Genomic DNA, 20,726 nt, shown 5'->3' with positions numbered 1-20,726 from the left:
ACGACTTCAGATCTCGGCGATGATGGAGTTTATTTGTGGTGGACAAAGCCAGGGTTATGAGTGTTTTTCTCGAAGTTGTTCTGTTTCTCCCGCGTTATTCCATCAAAATTTCATAATTTATCTTTTCATTATCATTCCTATCTTGAAATATAGGGAATATCCTGTGTTTGCGTGACGTCCGCCATAATAGGATATTCTCGCGGTCTGTCCAATTAATTATTGGTTAATCGCAGTGGTGGTGGGTTGTAAACGACTCATATATTTGTATAACATGCACCGAAACGTCACAGGGCCTCATCCTTCGACGAGAATATCACGACATATATTATACAATATGTAAAGGCTATACGTACAAATATTTGTAGAGATAATCAATGATAATACAGGGACATCATTTTATTTTTACTTCAATTTTTATTGTACCTGAGTTTTTGAATGTACTTCACTCCCACCCCTTCTACTAAAGAAGTTCCAACTCCACACAGAACCAAAACCGCAGATAGTAAGCCGTACTGAGTTACTGAGTATAGTACGTTCCAGAAATATGTTCGCGTTTTCCAGTGACGAAAGAGCTTTCAATATTGAATCATATTTTCGCACAGGTACTGTCCGTTTTCCTACGTCGCATCCCGATTTCCCCCACCTGCTTCTGCTCGCCCCTCTGTAATAGTTGGGCTGTCTTAGCTCTTTTCTGAAAACAATTTCTCTTAGGAATTGGAAGTTTACGTAATATTATACAGCTGTTTAATTTAACTTAAATAAAAGGGCCTCGTTAAGTAATTAACTGTCACGTGATTTCCTCCCTTTCTACAATCCTGCGGCATAACCACTTGGACGGACAGTAGATAGCATGTCTGAGTAATTGTATATTTTCGGGTCGGGCAGAAGTGAAGATTGAATTTACAGTACGTAGAGTAGGTACAGAATTATTTCAACATGAGTTACTAGTACGAAGGACGAAACTGGCAATTGGAATTAGATGCAATATTCTATAGTGCGATAATATGCACAAAAGAACTGAAGCCTGTATCGAAATGAACGGCCACCATTTTCAAAATTGTGTTTAAATATTCATATTATGATTATTTTTCAATTTAACTTCTTTCTCTATATTGTACGCTAATGTGTTGTAGACAGTATAATATACACTGCATAATGAATACGTTCGCATGGATAACTCTCGTCGTGAGTAAAAACACTTATTCTTAATACAGTACTGTATTTTGATTAAAGAAAAACCTAATGAAAATTATCAAACTGAAAATCGCGATATTTCCTAGTTTACGTAAATGGATGAACTACTTTTCTTCCTTCCTATACCTAGTAGAGTGATTTGTGTTTTACGCCAATATCATCGAACTCCAGTCTTGGAGGGGGGAGCAAGCGGTGTTTCCTGTTCTCTAAAGGTATAGACAGGTTAATATTAAAAATGTTAGTAAAAATAAAATGATGTCCCTGTATAAGTACTGAACCACATTATGCAAAAGGTTTCTTAACCTTCGGAGTTATTTTTATACATGAAAAAATATTACGGTTTTAGTTTCGTTAATACTTCCAGGACGAAGAGATACTATATCTAACGATTTGGAAATCTTTACCGATAGATCTCCCGTGCAATATGTACAGATTCTCTTGTTGCCCTGTACATTAAATGAATATCGCCTTATTCAGCATTTAGCGAACTCTTTCATTACGTCAGATACTGGCGAGTGAACTTCCTGCAAGGTTAAACAACCCTTAACTGACTGACGTGAGACAGAACGTTTATGCTGAAATAGGCTTGATCGAAAGACGTGCGTATAGTCTAAACTGAAAGGCGTTTCATACAGATCTCTCATGTAACATCAAACCGTAAAATACATGGCACATTTATACTGGGTGTTCAGTTCAAAGTGTGTCATGGCTCGCTGTATGTCGTCATGTGGCTAGCCGATGAGCCTAGAGAATTCAATCTTCCTACATCTCCGCAAAGGCGTATAACCTATATGCAAGAGAAGTTGCCTACCAAGTACGGCGTTCATTCTGAAGAGTACTTACCGATACGTACGGTAACGCCTGCAGTGGCAGGAATGTGAACTGTTTGAAAACACGTACTGAGGTGAATTTTTTTCTTACTGTCGGGATATGGGGAGAGGGTTAAGACAATTACTTACGTACAGTATTTGTTGACAACTTTGACGGTCAACAAGGACACGGAGCATTTGATTTGTATTGTGGAATGTTGCCGTACGCAACCGATGGTAACAAATACCCTGGGTACGACTTGCCCGCGCAAAACACAGTTCGAAAGAGGTTATTGTAGCATACAGACCGCCATCTGTTGCTACGACGTTCAAGTTATACCGTACACGTTCTTAAGTTCAGATTGAACGCCTTGATTAATAGGCAACTTCTCTGACATAAAAGCTGAAACTCGCTTCAAATCGCTGACTCACCAACAGTGACGTCATGACACACTTTGAAATGAACACCCAGTAGAAGATTCCCCAATGAACATATGGGGGCTGTTCCATCAATTATTTATGTCTTTTCTTGAGAAATGGGAATTAATTAGTTTCCCTTAATACATAGAACATAATTTCATTGAGAACTAGAGCGATTTCATGTACTAAAATATTGTTACACCTCTAAAATTATCATATATTTAATTTACGAATAGCTGGATAACAGCTAAATTGGTGGAATAGCCTTTGCTTTCTTGCCAAACATCCCGCTGAGGAATTTAACAGATAAGTAGGGGTGGTACAGTTGAGGCTAAGATTACACACTGTTAAAGCACGTACAATATTGTTTGCGTTTATTATATAAAGTACACAAAATTTAACTGTCAGCAAAACAACAAACGCATTAGGTATGTAACTTAAGTGCTTGTTTGATTATAGCAACCATGGGGAAAAATGGCTCCGAAGGGCCACTGCACTCAAAGCCGCCTTACCCCACTCCACCGTCTCTCTCCTCCGCCTGGTGCTTCTCTAGACACGCTTCATTCAGTGGTGGGTATGGCTTCGATCTCGGGACGTCAGTTTCAGGAAGAGCGGCAGAAAGAATTTTTTGTTACTTACAAAAAGAAGAAAGTATGTTGCTTAATATGTGGGTTTAAAATTGCGCATATAAAACGCTTCAATATTAAACGCCATTTTAATCGGAAGCATAGGCTAAAGCTGACTTCGGTGATCTTACAATTATTTATTTACAATTTTAAAAGCTATTTTCGTAATATTTGTGAAAAGATACAAAACAAGATGTGTTTATGGTATTTTTAGGATTTAGATAATTGTTATTTTATTAAGTAGTATCTGGAACTGAAGTTATTTAAAACTTTGAGTGCATATTAGGCCTACTTGATGCGTTCTCTTTCCAAGAAAGATTTTCAGAAGAACTGCAATGGACATGGAGATGTGTCTGTTCAATAATCCATTTGTATTTCATGTTACCCAAGCATCAGAGCCACTATAGAGATGCAAAAGAGCACGCCACTAAAGTGTTTAGGAAAAAATGGATTACCTACCAGAGGAGCAATTCCCTAATCTGCGCACATTTGCAATGCGTGTGGTATCTATGTTTGGCTCAACTTACTGTTGTGAGCTGTTTTTCTTTTCAAAATGAATATGACCAAAAGTATCTCCAGGCCTAGGATCACAGACATGCATTTAGTTTCAGTATTACGGTTGAGTTGTTCTATTTTAGAGCCAAATATATCCTTTTTAGTTAATAACAAGAAATTTCGAGGGCAATCAACAACAAAAAAATGAAAACCAGGAGTATAGGCCTACAGTAGTATTTCGTTTCATTCATATCTCATGTATTTTGTTTAATATGTTTTAAAGTTAAATGACAGTGGAGCTTAGTTTTACTTTCTTTAGTATTTATAAAAAGAAACAATTGATTTTGTTGATCATTATATTGTGTTTAATATGTTTTCCAGTTAAATGACAATGGAGCTTAGTTACTTTATTAGTTTTAAAAAGAAACAATTTATTATGTTGAGCATTGTATCTTTTAATATATTGTGCAATTAAATGACAATGGAGCTTTGCTTTTTTCTTTATTGTTTTTAAAAAAGAAATACTTTATTATGTCGATCACAAGGCAATTCAAGAATTTTTTGTGCACATGATAAAGGAGTAGTTATACAATTGAAAAATATATAATTTGCCTAATGACAGTAGGTGGCCGTCATGATTTATTATTGTATGATACCTGTATTTCCTATAAACAAAATACTGTAAAGATTTTGAAACAAGAAATAAGAGCGGAGATATTACTGATGCGCAAGGTGTGTCGAATCCACCACTGCACTTGCCTTAGCAAAACAGCTGCTTTACCCCATGCCTGTCAATCAAACGAATGTGGGGTGGGTAGGAACGTTCCCTCCCTGCTTTGCTTATAGTCCCCATAGCTGGATTATAGTGTGAAGTTAATAACTGTATTATAGCCGTTCTTAGCAGAACACTTAGGCCCAATTGTATAAAACTCCCTGACTAAAGATCAACTTTGATCGAAGATCGAAAAGTGAACCGAGTTCAGACACTTCTTCTATTGTATAAAACTTTTCTGCGATCAAATTACCTTGGTTCAAATGCAGTCTAAGTTCACGTGAAAAGGATTTGGCAACATCGCATAAACAGGTGAAATACGTGATGCGAGGACAGGTTTGTTCAATGTTGCCAATCTAGCGACTTTAACTCTTTTTCAACAACAATTTCTTTTAACTTTTATATTGCTTAAATAGGGATTTAGTGACCTTTTAGCACCCCATAGTGACAAAATTTAATCTTTCTTTGTTGATAATGAGAAATCTAGCGACTTTACAACTACTTTTTGGCGACTTTCCGTATTACACTCTGTTGGAGACACTGGTTTTTTGTGCAATGTAAATAATGGCGGACAATAAGAAGAAGGTTGACTGTTCTCCAAGTTGTTATCATGTTATGGTGTTTGATACTGCTAAACATAATAAAGCTTTATAATTTTTGTTTAGTAATACAGTTAATTGAAAATTTATGAATGTACCTACCATATCCATTAATAATTAATGCTTGTTATAAACATAATATAATTATAGGTTATGTTATTTGATACGGCTGAACACGATAGAGCCTTATAAAATATAAGATTGTTTGTGTATTAAGGCAAGAAATTGAAAGAAATATATATAAATGTACCTATCATATCTATTAATATTAATAATAATGGATATTTTATTTGCACAATCTGTCACTCGTATATTTCAAACAGAAAATAAATAACTGAACTTGGATCATCTAACTTAATCGGAGAAATTTCTTCAGTCAAAGTTGACTTTAGTTTGAGACAAATTAATCTCAGATTAGACTTTATACAACACAAAATTCCAAGTTCAGCTGAAACAAGGATCAATTTAACCTCTGATCTAAGATTAAATGGTTTATACAATCGGGCCTTAATGACGGAAAATGTGTGCTGTACATAATCTTAAGTCTGTATTATAAGCTCCTCTTAACCCAATAAAATTACTGTATTAATGGTTATTAGAGGATAAAAATTCCCTCCGGCGCCGGGATCGAACCCGGGTCCTTGGTTTTACGCACCAAGCGCTCTAACTACTGAGTTACGCCGAAGTTCAAACCTCCAGCACAGGATCGAACACTCCTCCTCTGTGTTTTTCCCTCCATGTTCGACATATATGTCGACATATTAAGTCAACTGCCATTATACAAGGAGCGCACTCAATTGATTGACTTGGTGGCCGGGATTCAACAGTACATATGCACTGTCGGGCGAAGAATCTACGTAAAGATTATTATTATTATTTTATTTTTTTAATTTTCAGTCCTACAGAATTTATCTGTTATGGTAACCTAATATCCTCATGTTGTGATATAAATTCCCACCTTTAATTTTTTTGGGATTATTTTACGACGCTGTATCAACATCTCAGGTTATTTAGCGTCTGAATGATATGAAGGTGATAATGCCGGTGAAATTAGTCCGGGGTCCAGCACCCAGCATTTGCTCGTATTGAGTTGAGGGAAAACAAGCCGAGATGGTATTCTTGCATGGCCAAGCAGGTGGAAACGGTCGAGAGGCAGCACGGATGTACCGATAGACAGCACCACCCACTTCACACAACATTTGGAGCCATTTTTCGGTACATCATCTTGTTCCTGGAATGAATACCGGACCATTGTACTTCTACGTTGCTTAAATCACACTATCTGCAACACACAAAACGCACATTGCACGTTATAAGAGAATGTCGTCAGTGCTATCTATCGTGGGAACTATGCATTTCCGGACACAAGGTGATATGAACTTTTGTGCTCCATTTTCAGTCAGGAATCACCCCTGAAGTTTGTCGGTGGACTTAAAACTCACTCTGTATAACTCATACATTCACAATTTGCACGTTTGGTTCTATCCAAGTTAATATGTAGACTCCATTTCTTTTATTCCTCTATTAACATGTCATATTGTCTAAGTCAGCGTTTCTCAAACTATGGTCCGCGGACCACCTGTGGTCCTCGAGGTCTGCCCTTGTGGTCTTTCAAAAAGGACAGAAGAAAAAGTGAAATTCAAACGAATTGCGTATGACACTATAGTTGAAAATCTCTGAGTTTGAAAATGACACATGTAAATTGCCTTTCACTTTTTCTCCCAGTACCTACTGACATTTTATTAAATTTATTACCCTACTCGTCTACCGACTTCCCACTCTACTCTCAACAACAAAAGAGGGATTTAAAGCACTATGAACGTGGTGTTTCTCGCCAGCTTTTCCCTGCACATCAGTTGATGACATGTGGCTAAGTACATTGGGATATCTTTCAGATGTATTCTCAAAACTAATCGAACTAAATCTCTGTCTACAAGGTAATTCTTTGACTGTTCTCAATGCGCATGAGAAAATATGGGGATTCGAGAGAAAACTTGGTTTGTGGGTCAGTTGCGTAAAACAGAGGATTTGTCCACCATTTTCAGCCCTAGAATTTTTTTTGGTTGAAATTTATTTCGTTATTGGAGAAGAATTATGCAGTGACATACAATGTTCGCATTTTGAAACTCTGAAGTCACAATTTGAAACTTATTTTCCAAGTAAATATGATGAATTTTCATGGGTTCGTGATCCCTTTCATTGCGATATTGAAACTAACAAACTTTCATTGAGTGAAAGTGAACAGTTAATTGAACTCTCGAATGACACTGGACTTAAAATGGAATTCCAAGCGGAAGGTATGGTTAATTTGTGGACCTCGTCACAAGTGAAAAGAGAATATAATGAACTGTACAGTGGTGCTTTATAGATTATAATTCAGTTTGGTTCTACGTATCTGTGTGAGGAAAGGGTTTTTATCACTGACTCTAATAAAAACGAAGTACCGAGATCGACTCAATGTATGTGACGATCTCCTACTTAAGCTTACCAGCATACATCTAAATATATAACAATTGTAGAAGAATCGGCAGGCTCATCCATCTCATTAATGTGAGTACCAACATTAATTTATTTTGCTTAGTTAATAAGTTAAAGATTATCCAAACTCTAATAGCCTTGAATTATTAAAAACCAAAAATGAATTTTCTTCTAATAACATTAACTTAATTAGTTAATAATATAAAATTAATTAAATTAAATTAATTTTAATTAATTAATTCTGTTTTAAAATACAAGTATACTGGTATTAAAATATGCTGCAAAACTGATAAATTTTCTTTCGAAGGGAACAAATGTAAGGTGGTCCGCGGAACTGTTCTGTCTTAAAAAAGTGGTCCCCACTTCTAAAAAGTTTGAGAAACGCTGGTCTAAGTAATAGTGGTCACATGTCACAAACATTAGAGATATAATTTATTTTTAGAATTCAAACATACTCAATATAAATTTTAAAAAGTTCCTTCTAATCAGTTTCTTATATTAAAAAGAAACTGTCAAAGGCAAAAATCAAGCAATGAAGACTTGGACTTTGTCTCTCGCGTCTACATACTTCGTAATTACCATAAATCAGTTAGTGTCTCCATTACTCTGAGGCATTTGAGCTAAGTAAGAAACGAAACAGCATAGTTTTCTTCCTTAACTGTTGGATTTCAGAAGTTGTTGGCGATTGTTCGTAATCTGGAACACCACTGTAGTTAATTTCTTTTCTCGCTCTCTTTTTGTAACGGTTCCTGTTTGTTGAATCTCGTATGTAGTTGTCACGTGCCAGACTGGTTCAGGATTGCATCTCCCTGCTGCCTTTGTTGCTCCGAGAACAACACGGTGCCTACTCAAGTCTTCCCCGATGCGGTTAACCTTCGTCACTCCTCACGGCTATTATAGTCTCTAACACCCGGTTTCATAGAGATATTCCAGCTTGAAGTTTGTATTTATAGTAATTTCTTAAAACTAAACATCAAACACTAGAAACTAGAAGCACTTATAGAGACATTCTCTGTTATGTTTTAGAAGACGGAAGCAGAGAAGTCATCAGAAATTACGAATAATATGAATTACATAATTAAGAATGGAACAGAGACTGGTTTGTGTAGAAAATATAAAATTTCAAATGAATATATGCAGCATATGATATCAAGAAAGAGATAATTATCCAGATTTATTAAAGGAATAATAAGGTAACAAAAGTTTATACCAAAAATCGTCTTTAAATATTTACTATCTAATCCAGGGATGCAGAACTGGGAGAGAGAGAGAGCGGGGTGAAAGCATGGGGAAAGCATTGGTTCTCCTTCCACAGTCCACGAGCGTTGAATGACGTCTCCGTGATTCGTTCTCAATTATATCGACGGTGTTTTGTGATAAGGGCGTTATCAACAATTTTGTGGCTTTACGTTAATAAACAGTTATAAATCATATCTTCATTGACTCATTTCCTTGATGAAAAAAATGAAAATACTGAGATAAAGTAACATATTTTATGAAGTGATTAAAGGTGGTGGCTGCAAAACCAGGTGGCCCGGGTTCGATTCCCGGTCGGGGCAAGTTACCTAGTTGAGGTTTTTTCCGGGGTTTTCTCTCAACCCAATATGAGCAAATGCTGAGTAACTTTCAGTGTTGGATCCCGGACTCATTTCACCGGCATTATCACCTTCATCTCATTCAGACGCTAAATAACCTAAGATGTTGATAGAGCGTCGTAAAATAACCTACTAAAATAAATAAAAAAACGTTGATATATAGCTAATTGTAAAATCATTATTATTAAGGTTTTCATAACTACTTTGTAATAAAATATACTTTTAAGTAGTATGATATAAGCCTAAATCTATACTGTAAATATTTTGTAATAATATAGATATTGACAGAATTATTTAAACTACTTTAAACTACATGTATAATAAGCCTAAATCCAAATACATGTTTTCTGTCCTTTTTTTTTCGAACATTGTCCTCCTTTTTGAAGCTTTGTGTCCTCTTTTTTATCGATGTGAATCTGGTCACCCTATGAACCCAAACTATTTTCCTAATTATAAACATTTTATAAATTCGAAATCTTTGCTGAATTTAATATTCTTCCTTCCTTGTAATACGTTTCAATGAACCCAAGTCATGCCATTCTGTAGTCGGCCTCGATAGCGTAGTCGGTATAGCGCTGGCCTTCTGTGCTCGAGGTTGCGGATTAGATCCCGGCCCAGGTCGATGGCATTGAAGTGTGCTTAAATGCGATAGGTTCATGTTAGTAGATTTACTGTTACGTAAAAGAACTCCTGCGGGACAAAATTCCGACACACCGGCGACACTGATATGACCTCGGGATTTGCGAGCGTCGTTAAATAAACTATAATTTTTCTTCAGACCATTCTATAGAGCACAAATATGGTTTCCTTCTGTAAAAAGTAAATTATGACTATTTAAATAGACTCTAAAAGGTTTACAGCCGTGTGTATTATGTTTTATGATACACGATGCTGAAAGGTATAATTTGAACAGCAATTAAAACTGTTTACGTCTCATAATTAATTGTAAATGTCGGCTTTGCGTTGAAACTGTTAAATGACCGTACATGGATAGAAACACATATGGTGAATATAGGAAAACGTCAAACTGCATGATGACAACAAAAGATAAAAGAGAAATGACAAATGAAGGACTGAAAATCGGTAGGCATGTCGTCCCTGTGTACTTGTAAATCATTCATTTAGTTTTTTCTATCCACGCCGGACAGGGTAACGTAAATAGAGAAAATAAAAGTTGCATCATTAATTATAAGGAGTTGAGGCGTTTTCATAAATTGTTGTGCCAGCTTGCTATAAATCTGACTAAAGTTTACATGAAATTTATCAAACAGACATACCTGTCTCCAACTCTAGGTTTTTATAATTCTGTTTGTCACGGTGGAAAAAAAGAAACAAATACTCTTTTTCTCAACTATTACTTACTTTTACTATTAGCGCACAAAATATCTTGTTTTAAAAAGATAATTATCATTGTCATTTGCTACAGCTCAAAAGGTAGTATTTTGGACTATAAATGTAGAAGGCCCAAGTTCTATTCAGAGGTGCAGATTTATTTCTCCCATGAAAACTAGATGTATATTTCCGTTGTTGAACTGATTACAATGGTTGAAATTGTACTCAGCTCTGCCAAATTCACCAGATGGTGCATGTATTTAAGCGGGGTATGGATAAAACTTTGACAGATGTCCTTTGCGATGACGCAAGCCAGAGGTCTGTATAATAAATTCGATAGTGCTAGCATAGGGTTTCATACTGTTACATAAGGCCGTAATAGAAATGATACAATAAATTATTAATTAAAATCACGACATACTAGATATACAATAGATTTTTATTAATATTTACGAATTAAATAATTCTGATAAATAATATGCTGAAAAAACAATCGCGACAAATCGCGAAATAGAGTTCTAATAGCGAAATATGAACACATTCGCGAATTATTATTATTGCGTCATTTTATAGCGAATGTCATATTCTGAGTTTCTCTCGGATTTTTTTTTCACTTGAATTTGTTATATATATCCAAGTAGGCTACATTACACGAATTGTATCCTTCACCTGACATAATTAGGAACATTAAATCCAGGCGTTTGAGATGGGCAGGGCATGTAGCACGTATGGGCGAATCCAGAAATGCATATAGAGTGTTAGTTCGGAGGCCAGAGGGGAAAAGACCTTTGGGGAGGCCGAGACGTAGATGGGAAGATAATATTAAAATGGATTTGAGGGAGGTGGGATATGATGATAGAGACTGGATTAATCTTGCTCAGGATAGGGACCAATGGCGGGCTTATGTGAGGGCGGCAGTGAACCTCCGGGTTCCTTAAAAGCCAGTAAGTAAGTAAGTAAGTAAGTAAGGCTACATTACATGGTATTCCAGGTGTTCTGATTACATTAGTGAACTGAGTAGACGAAGAATTGAACATTTCACTAATAATTTGTAAGTGTTAATTTGAAGGATGCAAGTTTTTTTTTTTTTTTTTTTTTTGTGTTAAATACAATCTCAATCCAACAAATATTGTCTATTGGCAATACCGCACCTTTACCAGAATCCAACGAACCTGTAATGATAATTGGTAAGTAATATTCTTACTGAATTGATACTCCAATTCCAAAATAATTGTATTTTCCAAAATTTCCATTATTCTCCGCCAAGATTACAAATCAATCTTCAACAATCTCCGTCGACACCAATATTAAAAAACAAATGATAAAATTAATCTCCATAAATATCTGCCCCTGGTAATACCTAACTTCTGTGTCTTCAGTACGATCTGTTGAATTTGAGATAAACCTACATTTTTCTTATTGATAACCATTTTTTAATTTTTTATTTGTTTTATTGGGTTATTTTACGACGCTGTATCGACATCTAGGTTATTTAGCGTCTGAATGATATGAAGGTGATAATGCCGGTGAAATGAGTCCGGGGTCCAGCACCGAAAGTTACCCAGCATTTGCTCATATTGGATTGAGGGAAAACCCCGGAAAAAACCTCAACCAGGTAACTTGCCCCGACCGGGATTCGAACCCGGGCCACCTGGTTTCGCGGCCAGACGCGCTGACCGTTACTCCACAGGTGTGAACAACGATTTTTTTTAAGTTAAGCTAAAACGAAAATTGCACACCTATTTTGTACTTGAACCACTGATTCCTTCTCTTTTGCAGTGGTCTCTCGGTGTCAGAGGTGGACGACATCTCCGGTCGCGGCGTGACTCCCGTGTACCTCCGTTGCTCCCAGGGTCACCTGGAATGGCTATACCCTCGAGGAGCTCTCAGAGTTCTGCTCCGTCTGGGAGCGTCAGGTAGAGACTTTCGTGGCTGTGTCAAAGTGTCCGGGTCGTTCTCCGGCGCGCACATCTTCCTGGAAGGCCCTCGCTCCCTGCTGCCGCTGTTCTCCTCGCAGGAGAACGGCGACGCGCCTCAACAACTCGCCAGGTGCTTCCAGAGCCGCGACGGCCAAGCGGCGCTGTACGTGGAGGCGACCTCATCACGGAGCGTCATCCACAAGCAAGTGGCAGCTTTCTCGTATGATCTACAGCCACTGCCGAGGGGCAGGTCATACTACGACTCCCAGGAAGGTCAGTGTAGCCTACAATAATAATACTTTATTGCCAGAACAAAGATAGTACGTAATGATTTTTTTTATATAAAAACTCTCTAGCACCCCCAGAAAGAGTACGTTACTTACTCGTGCTCAGGGGGCATTCCACATAAGTTAATGTTAAGACATTTTATTGAATAACAGAATAAAAAGTAATAAAAGAAAAAGAGAAGAAGAAAAACATATCACAATAATTGAACTTCAAATTTTCTCTGTTAACAACACTTTTCAATAGATTTTTTTTTTTTAAATAAGGAGCATTAGCAAATTGTGTGTTTGGAAATTTATCTATTATCATGTTATAAAGCCTTGGACCGAAGTTGCTACTGTGATTAAATGCTACAGTTGTAGTACACTTTGGAACTGTCAAGCATATGTTGTCTGATCTTTTGGTTTTATATTTATATGAATATAAATTGTAGTAATATACGTTACAAGAGCGGTATGTTGACGTTTTCATGTTCGAGGAAAAGATTGAAAAAGCGAAACATAGTTGAGCTTTCTTAATTTCCGAGAACATGAAAACAAACTTACCGCTCGTGTATCGTACATTATTTTGTGCGAAGATCGTTTATTACATACCTGAAAGAGGAATTTCTAATTAGTTGCAATGAAATCTCCATGTTGGTTTCTGTTTAATGACGGCAACTTCGGAAAACCAAAATATCTTTCTTCAACATTGTTGCTATAAAATGTTTTCTGTGTTTACTATACTCCAGCAGGCCGTGATATACGTCTGTCTTTTTTTTCCCCAGTCTATAAATGCGAACTTAAAACAAGCGGTAAGGTTATGTAATGATTTATTTTTCATTTTAATATTTTAACAATATTATTTATATAACATATTGCAGTAATAACATCGGCATCTGGAATCTTGTTGATTTTTTCACGGCTTCCTTAATGTTACTTGTATCAGGAATGCAATAAGTTTCGTGTAGTAGTAGACTTTACTTAATTTTTACAAATATTTAAAAACAATAATTAACATTGCAATTTAGGTAAAATTGCAGTGGTAAGTTTCCAATTTATAATTATTACTATGTTAAACGTCTCTAAAAATAATATGTTAAAAGCCTAAAGCAGTAAAATGAATGTCGCGCTTAAGCGGTAAGAAGAGGGAAATTGTTATGTGTGTTAGGTTGGGAATACTGAATGTGGTATTTCACACTTATCGCGTATTGGTTTTGTGCGGAAAACAAGCAAATACGCACGATCTCGCACAAAATATGTTTCGGTTTTTATGTACGAAATTCAGTAATGCATTGTTATATCGTAAATTTGATGGAAGTCAAATACTTTAAATTCTGAATACAGCAGCTCTGAAGGATAATCAAGAGGTTTATTAAGGCATATTTTTATTATTATTTTCTGTAGCTGATTTATTGGCATGAGGGAGGTACTATAAGCACTACCCCATCCTATAATGCCGTATTGTAATATAGCTTGTACTAATGCGAGATAAATCAGTCGTAAAGTATGGACAGTCAAGTAATTTCGTGGGATGAAAAAATAGTGAATAATCTTTACTTTTTTACTGTACTTTCAGTTATACGTGCTGTGCCGCTGCAGTTGACACATTGTACTATTGATTATGCATGCATGGCATTAAAAAGTATTGAATAATTTGAGTGTTGTTTTTTACTTGGTTATTTAACGACGCTGTATCAACTACTAAGGATTGGTGATAGCGAGATAGTATTTGGCGAGATGAGGCCGAGGATTCGCCATAGATTGCCTGACATTCGCCTTACGGTTGGGAAAAACCTCGGAAAGAACCCAACCAGGTTACCGACCCAAGCGGGAATCGAACTCACAACCCCGGATCGGCAAGCAAAGACCTCAGCCGACTGAGCTACGCCGGTGGCTTTGAATAGTGGTAGTATTAATCAAAACAAGAAAAAGAAGTGTAATAAACATGGATTCTAAAATTACTGCCTTCCGAGATGTACTTGTTCATAAACAACGTAGAAGATGCTCAATATGATCCATTCATTGTACCACATCCTTCTACCCTACGTCTTACGAACTCACACCTTGTTACTCTTCTGTGTACTGCATTTCCGATATGATACTGTATAGATTTATCTAAATTTAAATAAATGTGTAGTGAAGATTATTGCTGGAGAACCTTTTAAGTGTAGTGAAAATATTTGTAATTTAAATTTATGTATTGTATTGATTAAGGCTGGTTGAGTGGAAGAGAAGGCCTTATGGCCTTAACTCTGCCAGCGAAAATAAAACATTATTATTATTATTATTATTATTATTATTATTATTATTATTATCCAATAAAAATGGCAAGAACTCACATTAGAAGATATGCTGTTCGTACGACACCAATTTCAAAGCTCTTGTTTCGTAAAAGTTTAGTTTTAGGACTCATGTTGAGCATCTCTTATGATGTTGATAAACAATTACTCATATTCCGGAAGATGATACTTTTAGAACCCATGTTTATTAGACATTTTTCTTGTTTTGATGACTACTACCACCTCTCAGATTATTGAATGCTGTTTTTCTAATGGAAATCACATTGAGCATTTCTTATGATGTTGATAAACAAGTACTCATATCTCAGAAGTTATTAATTTTATAACCCATCTTTATTCGACTTTTTTTGTTTGAATTTTTCTTCTTCTGATGAATACTACCACCTCTCAGAATAATCAATGCTCTTTTTTTTTAAATTGAAGTTACATTGAGCATCTCCTGTATGTTGATGAACAAATACTCATATCTCAGAAGGTATTAATTTTATAACCCATGTTTATTCGACTTTTTTTTGTTTGAATTTTTCTTCTTCTGATGAATACTACCACCTCTCAAAATAATCAATGCTCTTTTTTTTAAATTGAAGTTACATTGAGCATCTCCTGTATGTTGATAAACAAATACTCATATCTCAGAAGGTATTAATTTTATTACCCATGTTTATTAGAATTTTTTTCTCTTGTTCTGATGAATACTACCACCTCTCAGAATATTGAATGCTCTTTTTTTAATGGAAGTTACATTGAGCATCTCCTGTATGTTGATAAAAAGTACTCATATTTCAGAAGGTATTAATTTTAGATTCATGTTTATTGGACCTTCTTTCTTGTTTTGATGATTACTGCCATCTCTGGGAATATTGAATGCTCTTTTTCTAATGGAAATCACATTGAACATCTCTTATGATGTTGATAAAAAAAGTACTATTATTTCAGAAGGTATTAATTTTATCACCCATGTTTATTAGGCCTTTTTTCTTGTGATAGTAAATACTTCGAAAAAAAAATGGAAGAACAAGTTGTTATTCCTTATTCCTTTTCAATTTGTATACTCTTCTTTCCTCTGATAACAGAATTGCAATGTCGTTATTTGCGTTCATGGTAATTGCACATACTGCCAGAGGTGTGATGTCTAACTATAACAATTTTTTTATGTATCGTTGTGTATGGTTGTGAAACTTGGAGTCTCACTTTGAGAGAAAAGAACAGAGCTAAGGGTGTTTGAGAATAAGGTGAATAGGAAAATATTTGGGACTAAGATGGATGAAGTTACAGGAGAATGGAGAAAGTTACACAATACAGAACTGCACGCATTGTATTCTTCACCTGACATAATTAGAAACATTAAATCCAGACGTTTGAGATGGGCATGGCATGTAGCACGTATGGGTAAATCCAGAAATGCATATAGTGTTAGTTGGGAGGCCGGAAGGAAAAATACCTTTGGGGCAGACTGAGGAAATAAGGGGTGAACAAACACCAGAACGAAAGCATAACGAGGTTAAAGAACCACTGATCAGGTTCCTTGATATTCAAGGACGGCGGCTAGCCCAATCAAATTTTGAAATCGTAGTGAAGTTCAGGAATAATTTAGGGCCATAGTACGACCCGAAGAATTAGGTAAATTGAAAAAGTATCGATCAGGAATCGAATCCGTGATGTTCCACTTTAGCTTAGCGTTTTAACCACTACCGATACGATACGACGTGACCCAGTGATATAATACTCATAATCTATTTTTTATAAAACTTAATTTGTAGGTTACCCCTTAAATTCTACGTGGAGAAATCGCCATTGGTTCCATTTCAAATTTTCTTAAGGCAGCAGAATCAGTCACAGAGAGGAAATTACCCTTAATAATATAGGCTTATATTGCAGTTACTTCTTGTCAAAGACTAATATACGATAGTTTTTGTGTGATTGTCTTTTTCCAAGCCAACGAATAGAGGATACTGCATTGTTTCTGGTTCTGTGAGATATACTGAGAATTAGAATGCAAACGGAAAATGTCTTAATGGCAAATTGAATTAATTCTTGTAAAGATTAATAGAGTGCAGCGGTTAAAATGTTCCAACAAACACAACATTAATTTCTCAGTGGGGTGCCAAGAAATGTCTCTATATGTATATTGAATGGGTCAAAGAAACTGGAAAATCTACCCGCCATTGTGTTGCCGCAGACGTCATAGCAAAGGAAGTCGATGTATTGTGTTTCCAAGCCGAAAGACTCGTAACCCGGATACAGTCCCAGTAGCTACATGTGTAACAACGAAGAACACTTTTTGTGTGGCGAATGTTTGCATCTAGGGAGGGGACTTAATTGCTCATCTCCAGCATATCCATTTCCTTTTTGGCAAACAGCGCCGTTAACCACAGAGACGAATGCTATTCTATTATTGCATATGACTGATGAAGCCTAGAAATAGAGGGGACATCCTCTTCTCTAAACAAGAAAATAAGGAACACACGAGTCGAATCGTACGGTGATGTTACGTAGCAAGGGAGACAAAGGGATTTTTATTTGAAGTGTTGACAAAATGTGCTGTTCTCGTGCTGATGACAGTTACGCATCATTTTCACAGTATGAGGTTGTAGTTTCTAATAAACACAATAATCTATAAAGGGATGATTACTACCACTACTACTACTACTACCACCACTACTACTACCACCACCACCACCATCACTACTATTACTACTACTACTACCACCACCACCACTACTACTACTACTACTACTACTACCACCACCACAGCTACTACTACTGCTACTGATGTTAATATTAGCTACTGCTACTACTACCACTACTACTACTACCACAACCACTACTACTACTACTACCACCACCACAGCTACTACTACTGCTACTGATGTTAATATTAGCTACTGCTACTACTACCACTACTACTACTACCACCACCACTACTACTACTACCACCACCACAGCTACTACTACTGCTACTGATGTTAATATTAGCTACTGTTACTACTACTACTGTTACTACTACTACTACTACTACTACTACTACTACTACTACTGTTACTATTACTGCTGCTTCTGCTACTACAGATCTTGTATTATATCTCCGCCTCTGTAAAACGTCACGTTTGCGTAAGGGGGAAAGAGAAAAAAAGGGAAGTTCGCAATGCTTTTTAATGCTCTAACAAGCAAACTTTCTGATGGGAGCAGATAAGAAGTTAATTTTTTTCTTCCACCATGTTAATACACTGCCACCGGGTATATACCCATTTGCAGTGTGAATAAATACATACAATAATGTCAGAAGAAGTGCTTATACAAATTTTGGCCACTCGACCGCAATTACGAGGGCTGTAAAAATAAGTTCGCCAGGGACCGTTAACAGAAATAAAAACAGTTTTATTGGAACAGACACAGCAATTGTTGAACTATTTTTCAACATATTCCGCACCGGAATTGAGACATTTGTCATATCATGGGTTCGACAGAAATGTGCAGACGGCTGTCAAACGTTGGTTCCGATCCCAGGCGGCTGACTTCTACGACACAAGGATACAAAAATTGATCCCAGGTATGACAAATGTCTCAATTCCAGTGGGGGATACGTTGTCACATAGCGCAGGAATTGCTGTATCTGTTCCAATAAATCTTTCTATGCAATTGTGATTTTTTTCTGTAAACGGTTCCAGGGGAAATCACTTTCTGGACAGCCTCGCAATTGCGATCGAGTGGCCAAAATTTGTATAAGCACTTCTTTTGACATTATTAACATGGTGGAAGAAAAATATTAACTATTTTATATGCCCCCATCAGAATGTTTGCTTAAGCCCACGACTAAGATAAGTCATTTGAAATTTACCGGTAACTCACCGGGAGAGATAAAAGAACTGTACCACTACTACTGCAACTAGCAGTACTACTAATACTACTATTGCTGCTGCTGCGAACAGACGCCCTTCAATACTGGGCACCATTTATTAACCGACAGTTTAAAATTCCTCTGCAGATTTATTAAAAAATTATATATATATTAATTTCACACTCTGATTGAGGTTCTGGCTGATAAATAGATCTATTAAATTTATCAGGAACTACATCTCACTTCACGGTATGTGTCAGAGGAATAACAATAATTGTTTGTATACATGTGAAGTCTGATTAGTGTAATATGTAGCTAATCGAAGATGTATGCAATGGAAGGGGAAAGGAACTGGCCAACATACCCTATTATCTCCTGGGCTAGTTGCCTCATAAGTGGTGCCATGTTGGTATCACTTGTGAGGTTCAGATCTGTCTTCGGACAGTTGACTAAACAAAAACATATATTTTCTTGTAAAAGGGAAATAACAATATCCAATTCTTGTAAATGTCTATGTTTCCGCCTCATACAACGTCACACTCCATACGAAACACTTCACCAGTCTCTTTCTTAGTTCTTTTTTCAGAGGTCCGCAGAAGATGCTTCTTTTTCTATTAAAACCTTCCTTTGCCATTGCTGTCCTGCCTTTGACTTCCTGGCAGCAGCTCATGTTACTACAAATATTTGGAGCTGTCCACCTTTTCTGTTAAATTTACTGTCATAAAATTAAATCGATGAACACACTGTGACTTCATGTGCCCAAAGCTCGATCAGTGGGCGATACTTTAGTCTGATGCGTTAGCAGTAACTATAAGAAAATGTACAAATGTTCAGCTTATTTCCGCGTATAATCAATCTATTCTCCGAAGAAAGAAGCTTGGATGCTAACTAACCTTGAAAGATACGCTTTCAGAGAGGAAATATTAAAATTGAAACTTTTTGACGTAGAATATGTCTTTCCTCCACTAATTGTGAGGACCCTTCTCGGATCCATGGTGAAACAAAAAATGGCAGAATTTGGAATGTTTATTGTAACAACACCAGGAAACACAACCGAATGCTAATATTGTTAGTGGTTAGACCAGGCATGTCAGAAATCAGACTCTGAATGTGCAGTTATGTGCGCGGATCGCCGGTCTGTGCGGACTGCATCATTCAAGGGTTGCTCTTACCAGTTCTTAGCTGGAGGGTGTACAATAATCTATTCTGCGCTTCTAGGGTTGGATTAAATAGGCATTTGGACATTATAAACACACTTAGCAGAAGAAAAAAAAACACTGTTATTATCAGTGTCTATACTTGACTGTTGCAATACAAAAAACTTTAGGCTTACTGAGTTATACTTGACAAAGTAGTGGTTTGTAAAGCATAATTTATTAAAATGATTTTTATATAGTATTTGAAGAAAAAGAATATTGCAGTAATTTCGTAACAACAAAAAACGAACACAGTATTTCATTTTACGTAGTAGGTACTAATTATTTTAAATAATAGACCCTATTCTTTCATTGTTCGTCAAGCATTATTATTTATTGAGACCAATGGTACACAAATGTTAAAGAAAATATACTCCCAATTAATTACATGCAGTAGGACATTGTGAAGTTTTTACACTGAAATAATTTCCTTGCTGCATATCAATATAAATTAATATTAATATTAATAAATTATATAAATTAAGCTTAGAATTTAAATTCACATATAGTTTATTTAGAAAACATTGAGAGCAAGTATCGACAAGTTGGAAGCGTTACTGAAAGAAATTAAAAGTGTAGTTCACAAGCTGTGAAGCGACGATCTCTATTTATGTCAGGTTTAAAGATTTATTAATGTAAGTATATTAGCATAATATAGTGACGTGAGACGGAAAATTTGTCATTATATATTTTTCCAGAAAATTTTTCCTCCTTGCAAATAGTTGCTTACAACCTCAAGAGCCTTAATGTATTCCTCACAGTATTCTCATCACTTGCCAGCTTATGAAATGAAAGTTGTAAGTCGTCTAATCTTTGATGGCTGTGTTAGTACAGACTGTAAAACAACGCCAATGTCAAGTTCGTTTTGCCGTGAGAGTATTGATTAA

At 36.1% G+C, this 20,726-nt stretch overlaps 1 protein-coding gene across 1 annotated transcript in view; it reads left to right on the top strand.

The window, feature by feature from the left end:
• Positions 1–20,726, top strand: part of LOC138701876 (meteorin-like protein) — a 476,089-nt gene that overhangs the window by 195,425 nt on the left and 259,938 nt on the right. The window contains exon 2 of the mRNA XM_069829214.1: positions 12,100–12,512. Coding sequence (XP_069685315.1) covers positions 12,100–12,512 — 413 coding nt within the window. The remainder of the gene's footprint in view (positions 1–12,099; positions 12,513–20,726) is intronic.

The sequence above is a fragment of the Periplaneta americana genome, chromosome 6 (assembly GCF_040183065.1).
Source record: "Periplaneta americana isolate PAMFEO1 chromosome 6, P.americana_PAMFEO1_priV1, whole genome shotgun sequence".
NCBI classification, from domain to species: domain Eukaryota; kingdom Metazoa; phylum Arthropoda; class Insecta; order Blattodea; family Blattidae; genus Periplaneta; species Periplaneta americana.
Note: the sequence above shows the minus strand (reverse complement) of the source record. Positions and strands in the feature narration are given on the sequence as shown.